The sequence below is a fragment of the Podarcis pityusensis genome (assembly GCF_964106645.2).
Source record: "Podarcis pityusensis genome assembly, chromosome: 14".
NCBI classification, from domain to species: Eukaryota; Metazoa; Chordata; class Lepidosauria; order Squamata; family Lacertidae; genus Podarcis; species Podarcis pityusensis.
The window spans coordinates 44,558,302-44,582,043 of NC_138039.1; the positions used below are offsets into that span (position 1 = coordinate 44,558,302).

Genomic DNA, 23,742 nt, shown 5'->3' on the forward strand with positions numbered 1-23,742 from the left:
GCCCCCGGGTCTTAGTTTGCCTACCCATGGTCTACATGGTTGTAATCAGCCTGTTTGCTAAATCTACCCCAGGTTTTTGTTTTTTTTTAAATCAGACTCAATTTCTGTAGACATAAAAAACATAAGCAGGATAAAGAATGGATATTCAGCTTTAGTTTAGCCTTTCTGAAGATTGCCTGAATGGAGTTCATGGACTTCCAGTGGTCTGCAGACCACAGTTTGACAACTCTTTGCTTTATGTATGCCTGAGTTTGGACTGTATTTCCACTCTGAGCTGCAAAGTTTTGGTTAAGTTGAACAGATGCATGTTTTTCTTCAGATTCATAGTAGTGCTCTTTAGATGGCAACATATGCCCATAGGCAGCTGGGCCAGGTTCAAGGCTCTTGTGTCACTGTACAAAGCCTGGGACAACCTGGGTCCAGGATACCTTAAGGACCACCTGAACCCTTAAATCTCAATCTGGTAACAGAGATAAGCGCTGTTAGTTGTCCCTTGTGTTATAGAGTCCTGACCAGCCTCAACCAGAAGCTGGGCATTTAGTGTTGCTGGTCCCATGTTGTGGAACACTCTTCCAGCAGAGATGTGGCAGGCCCCCTCACTTTTGATTTCCAGGTGTCTCTTGAACAGGTGTTTTATTTTTAATATAATGTTGACAGGCGTATGCAGCTTTTAAAACATTCAAACCTTGTTTAAAGTTCACCATTTTCTTAAGTGGCCGGTCATTTTAATGAGTGTTCTGTACTGATCTTAATGTGTATGTTTTCTAAAAATAATGCGCTTATATTGCTGTACTGCACCCTGATATTTTACGAGAGGGCATGGTTTTATAAATAAATGTGCACGTCAGAATGCGCTAAGCCAGCCCTTCTGCTTGGAGGGGGCTTGCTCATTCCGCTGAGCAGGCCCTGAAGTCCTCCTCCTGGTACTGTAGGCACCAGCAGCCTCGCATCTCCTCCGCCTTGCATCCTGGCTCCTCCTCTCCGGCTGCTCGCCGCACCCAGAGACGTTTCAGCACCGGGGACAGCGGCAGCATCTCCGCCTCCGCCCCGCCCCGCCCCTCTCTCATCCGCCGGAGCCACCCAGCCCTGGGTGCGTGCGGGGCGGGGGGAGGAGAAGGAGGATCGGAGGAGCCTCGCGAGAGCTGCGGCCGCTGCAGCAGGAGGCGCCGGTGGGCGCTGCGGGTCAGGATCCGGGGGAGACGTTCGGCGGGGCCCGAGGACCGGGGCAGCGAAGCGGTGAGTCCTAAAAGCGGGGGATGGAGAAGGGCGGAGGCCTCGCCCGTTGGACGCCCGGGCAAAGAGGCCTCCTCCTTCCAGTCCGCTGCCCTCCCCGCGCTATGTTAGCGTGGTGCCTTCGGGGACATGGGGACGGGGTTGTGCTTATCTTTCCCCGGGGCCGAGCAATGTGGCCTTCAGTGCGATTTCCTGGAGAGGGTACGTGCAATGGAGCCTTTCCCCGGCGCGTCTCTTCCCCTCATTCCCCGCACTCCACCCTTGCAAAAAAAAAGGGGGGGGGACCGTGGATCAGGGGAGCTACCTTTTGGCTTTCCCTTTTCTCTCCGAACCGTTGCAAGATGCATGCACTGGACCCCGCTCCCTCCCCCAACAGGAGCGCCGTGCAAAAAGGGATTAGAGGCAAAAGACTGTGCAGGTTCCATCCGCAAGCTGTTGACATTGATGGTGCTGGTGGGGAGCGCGGGTTCCTGCATTTTGAGGCCTTCCGGTAGATGTGTGCCTGTGGTTAGTGTGTGTAAACTGTTCTCTATACGGGTTATATTTATGTAAAACGGTAAGTTCCTTCTCTTCCCATCCCTCCTTCAATGAGTGCATGAGTGTGCAAAGATATTCCAACAGAGACAAAATGTGTTTTCAGAGTGACCTCAGCTATGGTGTTGTAGAACCAAGGGCTTTGCTGAACTCCATCCAATCAGCATCTTCCCTAAGGCAGTTGTCCTCTTCCACGGTTAACCCTGAACATTCCAAATTTTGTGGGTTACATCTCCACTATGTCAAAACCAATTGACTGCCAGTTAACGCCACAGAAATAAGCAAGATTTACTTTCAATAGGTAGATAATAGGATGGCGCTGTCAGAGAGTTTAAGGGCAGGTTTGTGTTGGGGAGGAGTTATATGCATTAAGAAGGCCTTAGTAAGTGTGTGTGTGTGTGTGTGTGTGATCTAATGATTTTGGTTGAACATTAGGAGGAACTTCTTGATGGTAAGAGCAGTTGACCAATGAAAGCAATGACCTGGGCAGGTGTGTTCTCCATGGCTGGAGGTCTTCAAGCAGAGGCAGAACAGCCATCTGTTGGAGATGCTTCAGCTCTGGATTCTTTAACTGAGCAGGAAGTTGGATAAGATCACCTAGATTCTGTATTATCCAGGGTCACAGCTCAGTGGTAGAGCTTCAGCTTTGCATGCAGAAATTCGCAGGTTCAGCCCCTGGCATCTCCAGGTAGGTCAAGGAGACATCCCTGCCTGAAACCTTGGAGAACCTCTCCCATTCTCATAGGCAGTATGGAGCTGGGTGGACCAATGGTTGACTCAGGGCTCACCCAGACTCCCTTTTGTGCTGTGTTTCCAGGCACAGGTCTGGACTTTAAAGCTTCGTGTCCAAGTGGTATTTTTTTGTCCTGGCGTTTTCCTTGGGAAAATTCACATTTTGGCACTGAATTGAAGCAAACAGCAGTCAAATTTTCTGTGGATTGCCATTTGGTCTGATTCAGTGGTAGAATGTGAGGTTCCCTGGGGAAAGTGTTGGGACAAAAAAAAAACCCTGGCCGGATACAGAGCTTTAAAGCATGGACCTGTTCCTGGAAAGCACAGTGCAAAAGGAAGTCAGGATGAGCCCTCAGTATAAGGCAGCATCCTGCACCATACCTTTAAAGTACATTCAAAGCACATCTCCTGTCCTCAGGAATCCTGGGGATTGTAGTTTACCCTTCACTGTGCTACAATTCCTAGCACCCTTAACAAACTACAGTTCTCAGGATTCTTTGTGATGTGTGTGCTTTGGATGTGATTTAAAGGTCTGGTGTGTACACAGCCTGTGTTGACCTTCTCTTATGCATCATTTCTCGCTTGGAATCTTGGCTGCAAATGCATCCAAAGCCAGGGACTTGATACATAATCTCGTCACCTTTATGATGCGGCTGCTCAAGTATGAGGTTCATTTCTTTCAAGCTGATTCTTCCGTTTTGCTAACAGAGGCCTAGGATGTGTGGCTAACCTAAACATATTGTTGTTCAAAGCAAGCCTATCCAGATGCTTAGAAATGCTTATGTGAATTTTGATTTGTTTTAGTACCGGTATTTTAACTTTCTGTCTGTTTATAGTATTGTATTTCACCCCTTGATTTTCTTGTTTTTATCTTTTTGTAAACCACTTTGAGACTTGTTTGGTTTGTCACAATCAAGTGGTGTACAAAATTTATGAAATAAATAAATAAAAATAATGATATAACTGTCTAACAGTGTTATTTAGTACAGAACGGGGGACTTGAACATACCAGTTAGTACAGGTCAACAAACCTAGGTAGCTGCCTTATGCTGAATCAAGCATTGGCACTTCTAACACAAGGCTGACCTGCACTTACATCTCCGTACTTTCTAGGCATGGTCTATGCTTATAGCTCCCATTCCCAACCAAGCAACATTTGCAGGGCACCAGGTTGGGGAAGGTTAGTGTAGGGTGATGTTTTCTTTGGGAAAGTCATTCAGATGGACCCATTCTCACAAAATATAAACAATTGATTCCTGGGGACTTCAAAAATTGACTTGAGGATCAATGTACTTGTGTATATGTAGAAAGAAAACAAAAATGGTATTATTTTATAACTAGATTTCATCTCCCAGAAGTATGGGCATTTATTTGCATTCGAAAGAGAGACAGTAATAAGCAGAGAGCAACCCTCAGAGAGAGAAACAACCATAAACTCCTTAGGGTAGATGTTCAGGCTCCATTCATCTGCAAATGGCAGATAATGTTTTGCATGAAGATGGGGCTTCTATTATTTATAAGGTCAAAAATGTTGGGTCCAACCAATGCTGAAATATCTGCTTAGGTTGGACTGAAGTCCTAAAATATGCACAAGCTCTTCAGTCCAATCCTTTGCATGTTTACTTGTCCTCCTGAGATGAACGGCAGTTGAGTGTGCATCAATCAGTTTGAAACCCAGCCTAGGGGTATTGCATTTGGAAATTAGGTAGCAGCAGAGTCTGTCTTTCTCAGCTGGAAAATGAAATGCCTTTTCTTATTATTTCTCTGACACAAGGCTACCTGGTGTTCCTTCACATTACTCAAAATAGGGTCTACTCCCAGTGGTGCAGCTGGCATTTTAGACCCTAGACTTAATGGACTTATGAGGTGTGGGTGGGTGCTCTTTAAGTGGCAATATGTATTACTTCACTTATTTCAAAATACAGTAAACCAGTTCTGCTGCATTTGCACCCTCCTCGCTTATTCTGTTGGACAGGCCCTGGACGTGTTTCTGCACCAAAGTCCTTCCTTGGTGGCACCATCTCAGGCAAAGCGCCATAGCTTCTTCATAGAGCATTTAGATGACCTGAGGTTCAATCCCTGGCATCTCTGGATAGGTCCATGAAAGACTGCTGTCTGAACCCTGGAGAGCCACCATCAGGATGGACAGTACTGAGCTAAGTGGATCAGTGGACTGATAGTTCAATGCAGCTTCCTCTGTTCCCAATCCAGTGACCTGGCTGGAAGCAGAGAGGCTGCTGTCACCTGTAATATGAGAACAGCAGAATTTGTGGGCATTTGCAGATTATTGTCTTACACTTTCGAGTGGTGGCGAATGTATATGGAGGTTTCTATGCTGTAGCTATTGTAGAGCTGGAAGAGGTGCAGAAATCACAATCCAAATGATTAAGATGGCAGAACATGTTTCCAGTTAGGCAAGTTGAGACTTTCCAGCTTAAAGAGAAAGAATATTAAGTGGAATATGACCATGGTGGTGAGGTGGTGTGGGGAAAGAAAGAGAAAACTTTACTCTCGTTCCATAACATCCATAAAATTAATGAGTGGAAATTGCAGGGAAGCCAACTTTTGTTAAATTCCAGGAGAAACTTCCTTCGGAAAGGGATGTAGTCACCTGTCTTGCATGCAGGAGATCCCAGGTTCAATCAATCCCCAGCATCTCTAAGTCGGGCTGGGAAAGATTCCTTACCTGAAACCCTGGAGAGCCAATACTGAGCTAGATGGACCAATTGGCCTGACTCACTATAAAGCAGCTTCTTATGACTCATAGAATCATAGAATCATAGAGTTGGAAGAGACCACAAGGGCCATCGAGTCCAACCCCCTGCCAAACAGGAAACACCATCAGAGCACTCCTGACATATGGTTGTCAAGCCTCTGCTTAAAGACCTCCAAAGAAGGAGACTCCACCACACTCCTTGGCAGCAAATTCCACTGTCGAACAGCTCTTACTGTCAGGAAGTTCTTCCTAATGTTCAGGTGGAATCTTCTTTCTTGTAGTTTGGATTCATTGCTCCGTGTCCGCTTCTCTGGAGCAGCAGAAAACAACCTTTCTCCCTCCTCTATGTGACATCCTTTTATATATTTGAACATGGCTATCATATCACCCCTTAACCTCCTCTTCTCCAGGCTAAACATGCCCAGCTCCCTTAGCCGTTCCTCATAAGGCATCGTTTCCAGGCCTTTGACCATTTTGGTTGCCCTCCTCTGGACACGTTCCAGTTTGTCAGTGTCCTTCTTGAACTGTGGTGCCCAGAACTGGACACAGTGCTCCAGGTGAGGTCTGACCAGAGCAGAATACAGTGGCACTATTACTTCCCTTGATCTAGATACTATACTCCTATTGATGCAGCCCAGAATTGCATTGGCTTTTATGGCTGCCGCGTCACACTGTTGGCTCATGTCAAGTTTGTGGTCAACCAAGACTCCTAGATCCTTTTCACATGTACTGCTCTCAAGCCAGGTGTCCCCCATCTTGTATTTGTGCCTCTCCTTTTTTTTGCCCAAGTGCAATACTTTACATTTCTCCCTGTTAAAATTCATCTTGTTTGTTTTTGCCCAGTTCTCTAATCTGTCAAGGTCGTTTTGAAGTGTGATCCTGTCCTCTGGGGTGTTAGCCACCCCTCCCAGTTTGGTGTCATCTGCAAATTTGATCAGGATGCCCTTGAGTCCATCATCCAAGTCGTTGATAAAGATGTTGAATAAGACCGGGCCCAAGACAGAACCCTGTGGCACCCCACTAGTCACTCTTCTCCAGGATGAAGAGGAACCATTGATGAGCACCCTTTGGGTTCGGTCAGTCAGCCAGTTACAAATCCACTGAATGGTAGCATAGTCAAGACCGCATTTTACCAGCTTCTTTACAAGAATATCATGGGGCACCTTGTCAAATGCCTTGCTGAAATCAAGGTAGGCTACATCCACTGCGTTCCCTTCATCTACCAGGCTTGTAATTCTGTCAAAAAACGAGATCAGGTTAGTCTGACATGACTTATTTTTCAGAAATCCATGCTGACTATTGGTGATCACAGCATTCCTTTCTAGGTGCTCACAGACTGTTTGCTTAATGATCTGCTCCAGAATCTTCCCTGGTATTGATGTCAGACTGACTGGGCGGTAATTATTTGGGTCCTCTCTTTTCCCCTTTTTGAAAATAGGGACAACATTTGCCTTCCTCCAGTCTGCCGGGACTTCGCCTGTTCTCCAGGAATTCTCAAAGATGACTGCCAGTGGTTCTGAGATCACATCTGCCAGTTCTTTTAATACTCTTGGATGCAGTTCATCTGGCCCTGGAGACTTGAATACATCTAAACTAGCCAAGTATTCTTGTACTATCTCCTTAGTTATTCTGGGCTGTGTTTCCTTTGCTGAATCATTTGCTCCAAATTCTTCAGGTCGGGCATTGTTTTCTTTATCGGAGAAGACTGAGGCAAAGAAGGCATTGAGGAGTTCAGCCCTTTCTGTGTCCCCTGTTTGCATTTCACCATCTTCTCCTCTGAGTGACCCCACTGTTTCTTTGTTCTTCCTTTTGCTACGAACATACCCATAAAAGCCTTTTTTGTTGCTTTTAACCTCTCTAGCAAGCCTGAGTTCATTCTGTGCTTTAGCTTTTCTGACTTTGTGTCTACACGTGCTGGCTATTTGTTTGAATTCCTCTTTGGTGGTTTCCCCCCTTTTCCATTTTTTGTACACATCCTTTTTTAATCTTAACTCAGTTAAAAGTTCTTTAGATAGCCACCCTGGCTTCTTTAGGCACCTTCCATGTTTCCGTCTCATTGGTATTGCCTGACGTTGTGCTTTTAGTATCTCCCTCTTAACAAACTCCCAGCCATCATGAACTCCCTTTCCTTTTAGTATTACTGTCCATGGGATCTCACCCAGCACTTCCCTAAGTTTTATGAAGTCGGCTTTCTTAAAGTCAAGAAATTGAGTCCTAGTATGCTTGGCTGCTCCTTTCCGCTGTATAGTAAACTTCAGAAGAGCATGATCACTCGCGCCTAATGATCCTTCCACTTCTACCCCACTAACCAGGTCATCAACATTGGTTAGGACCAGATCTAAAATGGCTGTTCCTCTTGTTGTTATGGCCAGAGCTGATTTCAGAGTTGGAGGCAGAGGGGCAGGAGACAGTTTTGTTGTCAAGAACCAGGCACCCCCTTCCTTAGTGGGATTAGATGCACCCACTCAGAACAGATACGTGCACACTCAGCAGTCTCGTATGACAAGAGTCCCCCCTGAGTGAGCTCACCCCATCCTTTCTTTAATAACTTGACACAAGGGATGTGTCAACTCTTGGGATATCTGTGTAATTTCCATTTGGTTATGAACCACTTGCCTTGTTTGTGCATCTTGGAACCTTGACCTCTGGACCCCCTGCTTCCTACTGAGCCTTTACCACTATTAGCCTGGGAAGTTATCTCTTCCTCACCTACAAGTAAGAGTCATTGCCAACATGTTTTGGGATAGGATCCTGACACTGATTCGTTATATGGCAGCTTTCCTATGCAGCCTGTTCACATTTTAAGATTCTGAAAATGCCCATTTGCCCAAGGCTTGATATTTATTCCAGCCTTTCCCAACCTGATGTCCTCTATATGTTGTTGGATTCCTGCGCCCATCAGTTGCAGCAAACAGGGCTAATGGTCACAAGGGATGGGTTCAAATACAGGGGTACCTCGGGTTAAGTACTTAATTCGTTCTGGAGGTCTGTTCTTAACCTGAAACTGTTCTTAACCTGAAGCACCACTTTAGCTAATGGGGCCTCCTGCTGCTGCCGTGCCACTGGAGCACGATTTCTGTTCTCATCCTGAAGCAAAGTTCTTAACCTGAGGTACTATTTCTGGGTTAGCGGAGTCTGTAACCTGAAGCGTATATAACCTGAAGCATATGTAACCCAAGGTACCACTGTAGTGATGCGGGGAAGAAAATTTCACAGTGCTTTCTTTTTCCTTGGGAAATATCCCATTTCCTAAGTTTATTAGTAACAGTGAATGGAGTCTAAGTGAAAATACCTCATTAGACAAACCTGGCAGTTTCAAAGTGTTTAGCTTTGTTTATTAAATGCAGTTTGAATAAACATGCTAGATTAAATCATTCCTTCATCCACCAGTGAGGAACCTCCAAGCTATTGGCTTAATTAGGCCCAGCAAAGGTCACAGTTGGGTCCCCCAGGCCATTTTCCCCCAACCACACTCACCTGCCCCACACCTTACATATGTGATGCCAGGTGTGGGGCAAGTAAATATTTGGCTGCAAATGAGCAATTGGGAACTTAAACTTTCCTCCTGATCATGTCTTGTTTTGAATCGATTTAACACCTGTATTCCATTTCTTGGTGAGTGGCACTCACTGACAGCACTGATCTGTGAGACCTGCTGGGATTGGCTGCACTAGGGAGTTTCCTACTGGGAACTTTCTAGCACAGTTGATGGGAGTTGCTCTTGGTGCTGCTCAGCACATGACAAAACTGCCAATTTGGGGAGGAAAAATGTCCATTTGCAAGAACATTTTGATACAAATCACCCCTGTAAACTGACATTAAAAGGGCATACCATAACTGCCAATCAGCTGCTTGGGGGTTATAGCAAGCCTCACTGAATGCATTCTCTCAACCCAAATAAGTTGATTAGCCCATCTTCAAAGGGGTCCAATCAGTTGGTTAGTGAGTCCCTCTAAAGTTGTCACCTAATAAGATGATTGGAGGTGATTGACAGGGCTGCAGCCCAATCCATCTGCTAAAGGTGGCCTGGGGATCTGCCCCACTGGTCAGATTCCGTTCCCCACCCCTGCTCAGAATCATTTCCTGCAAACTGAAAATTCCCCTATGCAACTTTGACATTTTTCAGAAAAGACACATCTCTTGGGTTCTAGTCCAAAACATTGGGCTGGTATCAGGTTGGGACAGCCTCCCTTGTTGCATTTATGGAACACTCTCCCCAAGAATGCTTCCCTGGCACTGAATTTAACATCCTTTCGGCACCAAGAGAAGGCACCTTATTTGCTTTGGCTTTTGTCAAAAGCCACTTAATGCTAATTTTGTTTTTGTTTTCGCTTATTGTTTTGTGCTAGCTTTAATATGGTTGTCATTAGTTTTTAAGTGTTAATTGCAAAGTAGGGTGTGACATTAAAACATTTAAGTAAATAAATGAAACGGAAACATTAGTTCTCGGAAAGATCTGTAGATGGTTTTTCATGCTAATCAATGTAATGTATAAGTTCAAATCTGAGAACCAGTTCTGAAAACATTTAGTATGGGATAAGCACATATAAGTACCATATTTTTCCGTGTATAAGACTAGGGGTTTTTTTGCCAAACAATTAGGTTTAAAATTGGGGCTCGTCTTATACACGGGTAGTGCTGAGGGGTGTTTTCTTAATTTGGAGTCCCCTTAATTTGAAGTCTTATACATGGAAAAAATACAGGATTTGCATATTTTGGTTCTGTCATCCCCCTCTCTCCCACAGTATCTTCTTTTCTTCTGGTGTATATTTTGGAAAATTGCTGTTTGCCCCTCTGTCTATTCTCTATACATTCAGACACCTCTTGAGGTGTAGACACCAAACTTGGCATGATGGTTCCTGAGATCAAGGGGCAGGTTTTTTTGTGTATATTTCAATACTATTGAATGCTATTTTGAATCAAGATAGTGGATCGAACCTTTCAAAAGGGCATTGATTTGTGTACCTCTTAAGTTACTGTTAACTGTCATGCGGCCTACTGGACGAATCCTCTTCAGAGGAGGACCTGGCACTCCCCAAAGCACATGTTACAGAGGAGCAAGCTGGGTCATTGGGCAGTAAGACAGTGGAGGCCAATCTGGGACTTTTAGGGGTCACAGCACCTCAATTTTTCTGCAAGACACAGAGGGCCCCTACACAGAATTGGAGGTGGGAGCTGAGCTATCACCATGTCCATGAACTGATTAGCCATGAAGCTGTTTGGGGTAACCTTTGGCCAGTCTTTAAGCCTAGCTTACCTCACAGGGTTGTTGTCAGAATACAGATACAGTGGTACCTCAGGTTACATACGCTTCAGGTTACAGACTCTGCTAACCCAGAAATAGTACCTTGGGTTAAGAACTTTGCTTCAGGATGAGAACAGAAATCGTGCTCCGGTGGCACGGCAGCAGCAGGAGGCCCCATTGGTTAAAGTGGTGCTTCAGGTTAAGAACAGTTTCAGGTTAAGAACGGACCTCCGGAACGAATTAAGTACTTAACCCGAGGTACCACTGTAGAAGGAGAAAGTGCTGTGTAACCTCCTTGAGCTCCTTGGAAGAAAGACAAGGTATCAGTGGAATCAAATGAAACAATAGGATTGCAAAGAGTATTCAAACCATGGTTTGCAATCCTGGTTTGTGCAGACCTTGTGCAGAAGACTCTAAGCTTAGCATAGGTGTGTCTGTGCACCATACATTGAAAGCACATACAATAGTTCCAACAAAGAATCCTGGGAACTGTAGTTTGTTCAGGAAGTGCTAGGCATTGTGGCTCTGTGTGGGTAAACTACAGTTCCCAGTATTCTCTGGAGGAAGCCACATGCTTTAAGTATATGGTGTTTATGCAGCTATAGAGTCACCTGCTTTAAGTCCTTGGGAATGCATCAAACCAATACCTAATCAATGCAAGAAAACAGGGAGATAATCCCCTATGAGGAACAATGCATTCTGCTGTATTTTCATCTTGATGTCATAAGGCAGAAGCTTGGATTTTTTGGATACATCCTTCAGAAAACATGAGCCAAAGTCTGGGACTGTAGTGCCACTACAGTCAAGCTGGCTGTCCTTGTAGATCTATTCTGGCTCTTCCTGTCCAGGTCTGCTTCTGTGGATTAGAGAGTAGTGTGGGTCAATGTAGGTCACTCATAGGTTACTCAGGAAGAGCCAGAGGCTAAGTATGTCTGTCCTACATTGTAGAACCTTTTTTAACTTCTTAGGCTAAAGCCGGTTTGTTTAGCAACACAGGCTTCTGCTGGACGCTGGCTATGGATGCCTCTAACAGCTTTGCCTGTCAGTTGCTAGTCAGATCTTGTGCATTTCCAATTTATCTACTTAGGAAAGGAATTCTAATTGACTGGGAAAGAATAGGAAGATGAGCACAATTATTATTGTACTGTTAAATGTATATTCCCCCTGCCTGTTTCTCCCAAAGGAGCCCAGGGCGGCAAATACATCAAGCTTAAAATAGCTAAGAAGGCCTTACTCTTTATATAATGGTTTGGAAATAAATGTGGCCTTCCAGGCTTCTATATCTGGTTCCCTGGGAATTCTCTCCATGCTGTACCCCTTAATGGCCCTCCTTTGCCCCCCAAGTGGTTTTGCATGGTTGGAATATGTCCTTGGAATAATGTCTCTTGTTTGTCTGGAGACTAGAGAGGAGTGTGTGTACAAACTATAAACTTTGCATTCATTTCTCCACCCACATTTGTGTCTGGCCCTGTCCACCACTGGCCTGTGCCTCTAAGAAGCTTGCCCAGAAGGTAACGTGGCTCTCAGCTGGAAAAAAGTCCCCCACCCTGATTTACATTGATCTTAAGTTTACTGAGGTGGTGATGCTTTTGTTTCGAGTTGTGCCAAGCCACTGCAAATGTTCCCTTGGATTTTGAGCCAGCAAAGGAAGCAAATTGCACAATTAGGCCTGGTCTATCAGAAGTGGAAAGCCTTGCATGTCAAAGACATGTTTATCCCTAGTCTCTTCCTTTAACATCATATCTGTTGTCATTGAAGTCTTGGGAGCACACACAATTCATAAAGCTAGCCCAGTACTTGATTGTTTCTCTCAAACAAGCAGGAAGTGCCTGGCTCCAATCAGATACAAATAAGTTCAGTGTCATCTGGTGGCAAAACTATATAATGATGCTATCCACATAACTGTTCCCTGATTTCTTTCAGCTTTATTGGTGGTGTGACAAGTTCTTCTGTCTATCTGTGGAATAAAGACTGAGCGACATCATGGGAGGTAAGATGACAGTAAGATTTCCTTGTGTGAGGAAAAGCTTTCATTGTGTGAGGAATTGATGCTCTGAGCAAGGCCTGATTCTATCAACACTTTTTATCCTGGAACAGTAGTTTGTATATTCCTATGTTCCAGCCTGAACTGGGAGGCTGAAGTGAGTCAAGACTTAATGACAAGATCAGTACTCCTGAGATGCCTGTGTTTGACACAGCGACAACTTTTGATGGACAGAGCTCCCACTTTCATAGCAATTCACAGTGTTGATCTGTCAGTGGTCTGCCAATGGCCAAAGACAGACAGCGACAAGTGGAACCAGTCTAGAGATGCCCATCTGTTGCTTCACAGAAATCTCCAGTCACAACTTCTTGTACCCATCAAAGGTATCTGGACTTTGAAAAGAATAAGTAGTGGAGATTATTGGCCCCATATGAATGCAAACCATCCTAGTATTCCACTAGGATCGTCCAATTTTGCTAAATAATCAGTGAAGCCTGACCAAATGGTGCAAAATTTGGCTTTTTTGATTTGTCCTCCAAATAATCATATTTAAGTGATAATCTTCTCTGAAATTGCCAATACTAATAGCTTTTCATACTAAGCCTCTATAGAGAGGCCCTTCAGATATTTCCAGTATTTAGAGATTAATAGTGTCGCAGCCATTAAAAAGCCAACTTTTCTTTGACTATATTTGTTCTGGTTGCCCTAAATACTTAGCAGTGTCAGGTAGGGCACTGGTAATAGGTTTTGTGCTCTTATTTGGTTAATTTCAGGAAACACAGATTTTGTTGCAGTCTTGAATCCTGTTGTTCAAGGCAGCCAGCTGGCCATGCCTTCTTTCAGGATATTCAATTTCCCTCTTCCTCTGCCCCACTACAGCAGTCAGCCAACACTCCATTCCCACAGAGCATGCTTGTGGGACTCTTCCCCCAACATCTTTCTTCTCTTGTAGATTTGTGTGTGTGTTTGTCCTTCCACACACCTTGGGGTTCCACTGAGTCTGCTGATGCCTCTCTCTTGTGTGTAGATGGTGCTGTTCTGACTGTACAAGAGTCCACACTCAGAGAAGGAGATTGCCATGAGTATATGCCAGGGATAGCCAATGTGGTCGCTTCCCATTGTTGTTGACTCCCCATCATCCCTGGCCATTGACCATGTTAGCTGGGACTGATGGGAGCTGGAGGCCAAGGACATCTGGGGGATTCTACATTGGCTGTCACTGATATGTAGAATGGTCTATGGCAGAAGTCACCCACAATTCCTCAGTGATGTAGAGTTACAGCAAGGGCTGCTTGCAAAAGGGCTTTCAAATAGCCCTGTGTTGAACCTTGCTTCAGGAGCAGAAAGCAGTTTCCATTGAGAATGCTGTTAAAATGGACAAGAAAGGCCTATCTATATTAGCAAGTGTTTCAGTGGAAATCACTTCCTCCTCCTTCCTCCATTCGTGGGCAGTGGAAGCATGCCTTGCTCTAGGAAAGGAACCACCAGGAGTTCATTTTCAGCTCCCAACTGTTCATTTGAAGCCATATGAATACCAGTCCCACACCTAACATCACCTATAATGTCAGGTGTGGAGGGGGGAAGAGGCCAAACTGGTACCCCTGGCAGGTGTACCAGGGGGCGTAGCCTGTGAACCAGAGGTTCCCCACCCTTGATGTAGATGGAAATCAGCTCAATTATACACTCTGGATTTTTATTTCATAAGGAAGGCTTCCAGACTTCTTAATGGCACTCATCATTGGAATGCTAGTGGTCCCTTTTCTGTATGTCAGTCGCCCTTCTCCCTTGACCTGAAAGTCACCCAAATGAGCCTTTTATATTATTGTGGCTGTTATCAGTCCCACGAACCCCAGAGCACCAAGAGAGGGAGAAACAGTTCCTCTCGCTGTACATAGTTCTATAGACCTCTGTCATTTCTCTGCCCTCCCTACCCTCTAATCAATATGTTATGCTGTTGATCATAAATGTATTTTCTTGGAAGTTAAGCCAAATCTGCCATTAGGCAGAAGGGCTGTTGACTCAGACCTGGGATATCATTTTCATTCATTTAATTTATTATTGGATTTTTACTGCTGGGAGGTGATGGCATGAAACAGTGCCATTTAGATTTTATATCTAAAGTGCTAAATTGTCTTGGGCAGGCCCTTCTTAGGAATAAATCCTCTTTCCACAGGTTCACCTCCAGGCAAATGTTCTTAGGATTGCATATTGAACTGCTCCTGTTCACCTCAAGCAAATTGTCACAAATAAGATGCACAGCTCATTGTCTGGGGATTCTGAATAATTAATTTAGTCATCGCAACCAGTAATAGTTTGTTAGAATGTCCTCTTCTCTCTGCTCCCCCACTGTCTGGGGCATCAGCTTCTGTGTTATCTTTGTCACAGAACAGGTGCATAGGAGGCTGCTAACTTTATCTGTATGTAAAGTGTGCATTGGGGATGATGGACAGACCAAAAGAGAAGTATTTAAATTATTAATGGAACTGTTCTTGGGAGCAGAATGGGGAGTTCTTTTTTAGAAAATGTAGTCTGAACCACATTTCAAACTACTGTACATTTGCACTCACATTCTCATGGCAAAGTAAGTTCAGAGGATCTGCAATATGGCTAGTTGAAAGTTGCAATGCTGTAATGATCAAGAGTCTCAGCTGTACACCAGGAAGTCCCTCAGTCTGAACATACGAAATCACTGAGTGACTCAAGGCAAGCTGTTCTTTCTCTGCTTTTTGCTTATAACAGGGGTTGGGAACTTGGCACTCTATATATTGTTGGACTCCAACACCTATTAGAGTGTGGCCAAGGACCATGTGAACGCTAGTTCAGCAACGTATGGGAAGCCACAGAATGCCCATCCCTTGCCTATAGTATTTTCACAGTAGGGTTGTTACAAGAGTGGCAGAGATATTTGCTGGGTTGAAACATAATGGCAATACTGTGATTTGTTTTTGCTAAGCCATTGCTGTTTAATGTGGTTAGTGCAAGCCATGGTTTTGTGCCTAGCTTTTGTATACAATCATTGTGTTCAAAAGTGTTGAACCATTCGGAAACAGCCCTGCTTGAATATTGAATATTACTTGTGAAGGGAAATGGAAAAGAAATAACTTGCCTTCTGTTTTTCTTGCAGAAAGAATGAACAATTTCCCTCCTCTCCCTCATTTCATCCCATTGAAACCGTGCTTTTACCAGGATTTTGATGAGGAAATCCCACCCCTACACCGAACCACAGTCAAACGTCTTTACTACCTCTGGATGTGTAAGTTGTGGAGGTTGGAGGGTTAAAAGGGCAAGCCAACATTCCAGTGGGTGTAAGTGGGGAAGCATGGACCAGAAGCAGTAAGGGACCCACTCTTTCATTTCCCTTTCCACAAATCTGAATTTAAAATTTTAATTTATTTTCAATATTGATAGAATTTTTTTGGCCAGAGAGGCAGAATTAGGCTCACAATGCGGAATGTGGGGCTCCTGGCAGATATGAGCTGCCAATCTTAGCCTTGGGGGACCTCCAACAGATATACCCTGAAAGATCCTGGATATCGAAGGCATCAGGTGGTCATAAAGGCATCCTGGACTCAAGTTGTTAAAGGTTTTGTAAATTAAGACAAGAACTTGACCTTGGCCTGGTAACATATGGGCAGTCTGCAAGATTTTAAGCACTGGCCTGATGTGGTGTCAATAGTCTGTCTGCCATTTTGTTTTCTAATTGCTATTTAAGAAAAGGGTCACAATGGCTGAAGAAAAGGGACATCAGACATTAAAAACTTCCCTAAATAGGGCTGCCTTCAGATGTCTTCTAAAAGTCAGATAGTTGTTTATTTCCTTGACATCTGATGGAAGAGTGTTCCACAGGGCGGGCGCCACTACCGAGCAGGCCCTCTGTCTGGTTCCCTGTAACTTCACTTCTCTCAGTGAGGGAACCTCCAGAAGGCCCTCAGAGCTGGACCTCAGTGTCCGGGCTGAACGATTGGGGGTGGAGATGCTCCTTCAGGTATACTGGGCCGAGGAAACAACTTTTGTGTCTGGATTTACACCTTTTTAAATATGGCAATCCTAGGTTACTATTTGTAGACATATGTGTGGAACCATGTCCAGATAGAGTATTAATTCTTCAGATCTGGACAAAAGGTTTTGGCCAGCGTGAAACAGTTTTCCAGTCCCAGCCTTCGTCTTTGTTCCTGGTTTCTGTTTCCATAAGGGCCAACTCAGTCGTCAGTGTAGTCTCAAAATATTTAATAAAAACAGTTTAAAACAACAACACTGTAGGTAGTTGTTGACTGTTAAGAGGGTAGATTTATTTGGTTCCTTTTTGTTGTTCTACTCCTTTGTCTCTCCTCCTTGCCTTTCCCAAAGGGAATGTGAGAAGCCTGACTAGGGGCACTTCCAGACAATGTGTGTTTATAGAACATTCATACTGATTTGTTTGTAAAAGATTTGGGAGGCTAGGTTCCTGTCATTTTGGAGAAGTGGGTTTGTTGGGCAAGGCCTCTAACTCAGCTTTAATTGCATAACCTGAATTTGCCAGCATGTGGTTGAATCATACCTGAAAATAGCTATGGTCTGGAAACACCCTTAGAAAATTGTGGAGGCGGCACTTATTATTCTTCATTGAAGCTCTGAACTCGTTTATCTTTCCCATTCTCAGCTTGTCCAGCTCTTGCTGTGTGATCTGCTACTTTTGCTCCTCTCTCTGTGTGTCTCTTTCGATAAATGTGTTTGCAGTGAATAGCATCACCTTGGCAGTGAATCTGATTGGTTGCCTTGCGTGGATGATCGGAGGTGGTGGAGCAGTTAACTTTGGACTGGCAATTCTCTGGCTCATTCTCTTTACGCCTTGCTCCTATGTCTGCTGGTTTAGACCCATTTACAAAGCCTTCAAGTAAGTGATAGGCACAGCTTCTCTCTCTCTCTCATTCTCCAGCCCCACCCCAGTGTGCTCCTCAGTTCTTTTAGCTAGGTCCTACTGCACAGATGGGGAATCCATGGCTTCCACTTGCTGTTGGACTCCCAACTCCCATCAGCCCCAGCTAGCCTGATCAACAGTGTGGGATGATGGGCATTATAGTCTGGCAACATCTGGAAGGCCACAGATTTCCCATCCCTTTGCTGCTGCGTTCAGTAGCCCCTCCATATCCACCCATTCCTTAGTTCCTGTTTTATTCCCCTGTGTGCAGATGTTCTAACCCGTGGTGGTCTCCAGCTTCTACCACACATTTCTGCTTCTCCTGTTCTCACCTGCGAATCACATCACCCTTCCTTCTCTTATCCATCCTTGCCCCCGCCCATGACTTTAAGCCATGTGTCTGATCACTATCACTATAAGGAAAGGCATTGTGGCAGAATGTCCTCTCCCTTTCCAAGCAGTCCTAGTCATCTTCAGTGTGTGTTCAGTGTTCTTAGGCATGCAGAAATGGGGGAAAGCTTTTTAAAATTAGCACTGCAAATTAATGCTAGCTTGGTCATCCTTTCTCTGTTCAGCCATCAATAAATAGGTGCTTTCCCTGCTGTCTTTTCCTGGAGGCTGCTTTCATCCTAAGTGGATCATCTTGTTTGGTGACAGGTTTCTTTTCAAAGGATGGGAGAGCACTCTCTCTTTCCTTTTAAGTCTTGACTGCTGGTGGGAGACCTGCCTAGTGGTTGGACTGGTTGTCAGTGGAGAAAGCAACAATGATGGGCTCTTTTCTTTTGTAGGACAGACAGCTCCTTCAGCTTCATGGCTTTCTTCTTCACCTTCATGGCTCAGCTGGTGATCAGCATCATCCAGGCAGTTGGGATCCCCGGCTGGGGAGTCTGGTAAGCTGGACATCTGAGGGGTTAACAAGAGCAGCCACCCACTTAAAATAAATATTTAGGCAATTAACTGTATGGCCTAGATCAGGGATAGGGAACTGCCCTGTGATCTCGTTAGCTGGAGATGCTGGGGATTGAATGCCCTTTTTATCCTTCCACTTCATACCTGCTGTGTAGGAGAGGGGAAGATGGCTGCCAAATGCTTGAAGCAGGGTTTTGAGCTCTAAGGCAAGTTTCTGCTCTATAACCAACCCATAGCATTTGTTTTTATCCTCTCTTCCATTTTATTTCTTAACACCTTTTAGTGCTTCGTTTTGTTGTTTTAATTTATTGTTTTATCCCATTGTTTTATTGTTCTAACTCCCCTAAACTGTGAGGCTGCATGAAACTGGAGCACTTTGCTAGGCAGTGCCAAACGCAAGGTTGAGCCAAAGTTTACAAGATACAGTGGTACCTTGGGTTACAGACACTTCAGGTTACAGACTCCGCTAACCCGCCAAGTACCTCGGGTTAAGAACTTTGCTTCAGGATGAGAACAGAAATTGCGCGACGGTGGCAGTGGGAGGCCCCATTAGCTAAAGTGGTGCTTCAGGTTAAGAACGGACCTCCGGAACGAATTAAGTTCTTAACCCGAGGTACCACTGTACTAGTTATAAATTAAGGAAGAGAAACATATTGATTATCAGAACTGTTGACGAGCGAGCCCAGGTGGCAGCTGCAGAGAGTCTCCAAAATGCTCCCTTCTGCTGGATGGCACTGACGCCGGACTCATAAATTCAAGGCCACCACGTATGGAGATAATTGATTTCTGCAAACTGCCGAAGAATAATCATAATTATTATGGTACTTACTAGAAAGAACTGCAAAGTTCTGGGAATCATGCCAGATTCGTTAATCAGCTCCCCAGAACCCCAAAGGAGACAGAGCAAAATCACACATTATTTTCTCCAAAAGGAGGGGGGTAAGAGGGAGCTGAATGAGTTAATTCTAAATGAGGCCATTCCTCCTCCTTCCACTGTTCTGGATTGGTCAACTCATCTTAAAGGGCTCCAACAAGAATCTGAAAATATTAACTACCCATCAAGCCTGGCTCAATAACTGACCTTAGCTGAGAAATCCTATAAGGCAAATATAATTAATATAACGACCCAGAGGCCACCTTCTGAGCTTGGATCCTGGGACCTTCTGCATGCAAAGCAGGCTCTCTGCCGCTGCACTATGACCTTTCTCCAGGTTATGACTCAAAGGAGTGGTTCTGAGTGGTGGCAGTAGCAGCACCATAGCTTCCTCACAATGTTTCCTCTCACTCTCATTGTTTCTCTGCAGTGGCTGGATTGCAGCAATATCTTTCTTTGGGACGAACGTGGGGTCAGCTGTCGTGATGCTCATCCCCACCATCATGTTCACAGCCATGTCTGTCTTCTCCTTCATTGCCCTCAGTATGGTAAGACGTGGGAAAGGTTTTGCATGGGGATGCTACATAGATATATCTCACACTCTATTGGCTGAGAATGCCCAGGAGACTCCTGCTGGCTGATCCTTCTGTTTCCAAGGGCCAGAGTTGACATGACTGTGTTCACACAAGTGACGTGCAGTGTGCATGGATTTTGATTGGCATATACCAGTCACCAAGAAGCTGCTTCTTACATTTTTTTTCTGTGTGCACCTCACACCTATATATTTAATGTGTGCCTCAGAAGTATCTGTCCATGTACTTGGAGAATCTTGGGCAGCCACTAGCAAGATTCAGGACAGAGAAAAGAAAGAACTTCTTCACATGGTGCACAGTTAAACTACGGATGATCACCAACTTGAATTAAAAGAGTATTATACAGTTTCATGGAGAATAAAGGCTTATCAATGGGTACTCAGAATACTAGTTACTTGGATTCAGAAGTGGGGAGAGTGCTGTTGCACTCAGGTCCTGCTTGCAGGCTTCCCATGGGCGTCTGGTGAAAGCAGGATGCTGACTAGATGGGCCCTTGGCCTGATCCAGCAGAGCTCTTCTGATGTTTGATGGCTACATGATTTTCCCAAGAAACGACCATGAGTTTGGCTCCTTTGTTTGTCCTTCCAAGACTAAACTGAAAAAGGTGATGAACGACCCTGTTTTACTTTCACCCCACTCCAGGTCCATAAATTTTACCGGGGAAGCGGTGGGAGTATCAGCAAAGCACAAGAGGAATGGACGACGGGAGCCTGGAAGAACCCCCACGTGCAGCAGGCAGCTCAGAACGTGGCGGTCGGTGCTGCCCAGGGAGCCATGATGCCCCACGAGACGCAGTATTCGGCCACTCCTAACTATAACTACCCCAATGACATGTGAGGTGTGACCTTCCCCACCCAACTAGAACTTCCCGAGTGAGATGTGAACCTGAGAGGGTTGTGACTTGAAGTGGGCAGGAAGAACTGGAGGAGAGCGTGTGTGTTTCTCTGTGTATGTAAATTCCACTGTATAGAAGGGTTGGCGCAGGGCGGGCTGTATAATAGCCTCCTTGATGGGATGGAGGCATGTCAAAATTGTTATTCTTCCTCCACCCTTTGACTTTGTTCTAGGATAATTGTCCTTGGAGATAATTTGTTCTCTCTCTCCCACTCCCCCCAATCTGAAGAAGCTGTTGCGTTGACATGCAGGACTATTGTGTCGTGCTGTAGTGACTGTACATGTGTGTGCTGGTCTCCCTTCCCCTTTTGTGAAACAATGTACAGTGGTGGTTTTTAAATTTTACTGTGTTGGTAGATGATATTATAGCTGCATCAGCCGGGGTGAGCGTGGAGAGCCCAAACATTCAAGAGCTGCTAAAGGGACACTCTGGGGGTTTCATGAATAACCCAGTTCACAATAGCTGCCGGCTGCAAGAACTTTGTCGGGTTCATTCTGTCTCAGCTATTTGCAACTTATACTGTATAGAACAGGGTTAGGGAGCCTGTGACCCTTTGGGTGTTATGGTCTCCAACTCCCATCAGCCCTGGCCAGCATGGTCAGAGATGATGGGCGTAGTAATCCAAAACCTGGGGGGGCTGCATGTTTATGACGTAGGGCATTGCTGGCTTATTAGCGTTAAAACCCTGCTCTTTTTCACACTCTCTCTCCACTCTCAAAACCAGAGCTCAACCTTTTCATTCCATGCTGATCCACCAGAGGTTACCACTTACCTTAACGTGTGGTATTATAAACAGGTCCATTTACTCTTCCGATGTATCGATAGGAAGGCAGTGCTAGTGCGTGGCTTAAAAAACAAAGTTGTGAGCAGTGCTGTAGAGCTGCCCTGTTTGAACTGGAGCAGACCTCTGTGTTCAGTATGAACCACATTCCAAACATGCCCCCAACCCCAGAAGCCCCATATCTAGAATCATGGAGAGGATCTTGTTCCCTTCTGGACAAGCTTTCAAGGGCCATGTGCTGGTGGTGTGCAGGGCCAGAGGCAAAACCAAGTGGAGCTATGAACGCCTGTGTTACTTTTGTACAGCAGGCTAGTTTCTCTCTGCCTTCCATCTAGACAAGCAAGAGTTCAATCAGAGTTCAAGACACATTCCAGCCAGGCAAAATCATGAAAAGAGTGTGTGTGTGTGTGTGTGTGTGTGTGTGTGTAAGTAACAGGGTCAAGTGAGGGGTGTTGCCTGGGGGAAGGGCCAAAAGGCCTGAGGTTCCCCACCCCTGTTGTGTGGGCCATATAGTTCAAGCCCCTGCTTGATGCCACAAACCCAGATGTAGAGCATCACCAACTGGTGGTTGTTCAACTTGTGCTCGAAGACCTCTGATCAGCGAGAGCCTCCCCCCAACCAGGCAATTGGTTCCATGACCTCATAATTTTACGGAGACTGAGAGGAGATATGATAGCCATAGTCAAATATCTGAAGAACTATTGCGTGGAAGATGGAGCAAGCTTGTTTTCTCCTGCTCTGGTGGGTAGGACTTAAACAATTGGATTCAAGCTATAAGAAAGGAAATTCCGACTACGTATCAAGGACAACTTTCTGACAGTAAGAGCTGTGTGACAGGTCTCCTGCAGGAGGTTGTGGACTCTCCTTCCTTGGGGTTTTTAGGCAGAGGTTGGATGGCCATCAGTCATGGATGCTTTAGCTGAGATTCCTACATTGCAGGGGGTTAGACTAGAGGGCCCTTGGCATCTTTCAAACTCTACAATTCTACGAGAGCCAGTGTGGTGTAGTGGTTAAGAGCGGTAGACTCGTAATCTGGTGAACCGGGTTCACATCTCTGCTCCTCCAAATGCAGCTGCTGGGTGACCTTGGGCTAGTCACACTTCTCTGAAGTCTCTCAGCCTCACTCACCTCACAGAGTGTTTGTTGTGGGGAAGGAAGGGAAAGGAGAATGTTAGCTGCTTTGAAACTCCTTCGGTTAGTGATAAAGCGGGATATCAAATCCAAATGCTTCTTCTTCTTCTATGAACAACGTTCCAAATTCCATTGGCTCACTAATACACGGCAATTCTCAACTAAATATAAAGAGTGGAGTTTTTTCTTTCCTTGGCCAAAGCATTGTAGTACAATTCCTAATGTTTCTGAATTGTCTGGTGGTGCCAGAAGGCCCAGCATCCAGTAATTGTATTTTCATTGATTTTTATCAGTGTTTCCACAGAGCCGCAAGGCTGCTCTATGGATTTTTGTTTTTTAAAAAAACATGCAGGCACAGAAGATGCTTCTGTATAGGAATTAATGTGAAGCTTGTCTATAACAGGCTGTCTTGTGTGAAGAGCCACCACACACGGACAAGCGCTTTTCGGAACATGGAAGTCTCTACTGTATCCTGAGCAGACCTTCACTTCAACCTCCAATGCTTTTTCTTGATCTGAGTATGGATCTTGTATTTTATCTTGTATTTTAACTCACCGTGAGATCTATGGAGGAAGGACAGCATATAAATTTTATTACCATAGTAAAAATAAAATAACCAATAATACGGCAACTCATTCTGGTTTCCTTGGCCAACACACCCTCTTCCCCATCATATCCAACATCAGAACATAGGAAGCTGGTTCATACCAAGTCAGGCCATTGGTTCATCTGGCTCAGTATAGCCCACACTGACTGCCAGCCACTCCCACTCTCCAAGGTATCATCTAGGGGTCTCTCCCAGCCCTACTGGGAGATGCTGGGGGTTCAACCTGGGACCGTCTGCATGAAAATCAGGTGTTCTGCCACTGAGTCATGGTCCTTCCCATGGTGAAATACAGTGCTACACCTGAACAGGAAATATAACCCAGCTAGGAGGCAGAGGGTCATGTGTGCAGGCCTGCTCCCGATACCCCCCGTGGACCCTGCCCCTCGCCCTCTTGGTTCCCAACCTTTGCATGTTGAGCTGGAAAGGTCTGGTGGGTGACTTCTACTTGCATTTGCCTCCTCCAGGTCTTCCCAGGTCAACGCAGGAAGGGTGTAGGGACTGAGTGGATAAGGATGGAGTTGTTGGGAGATGGGGTCACCATATTCACCCCCTTGCTCATTAAGTGGGTTGGTACCCATGGTGCTTGAACAGGGCTATTGTTTGTTTGCTTT

The 23,742-nt window shown here is 45.2% G+C and overlaps 1 protein-coding gene across 1 annotated transcript; it reads left to right on the forward strand.

Moving 5' to 3' along the window:
• Positions 1-943: 943 nt before the first annotated feature.
• Positions 944-23,120, forward strand: SCAMP5 (secretory carrier membrane protein 5). Its single transcript, XM_080980557.1, has 7 exons — positions 944-1,236; positions 12,384-12,450; positions 15,569-15,697; positions 17,161-17,317; positions 18,130-18,231; positions 19,555-19,672; positions 20,360-23,120. The coding sequence occupies exons 2-7, from the start codon at positions 12,444-12,446 to the stop codon at positions 20,552-20,554; spliced, it is 708 nt and encodes a 235-aa protein (XP_080836683.1). The 5' UTR covers positions 944-1,236; positions 12,384-12,443; the 3' UTR covers positions 20,555-23,120.
• Positions 23,121-23,742: the final 622 nt, after the last annotated feature.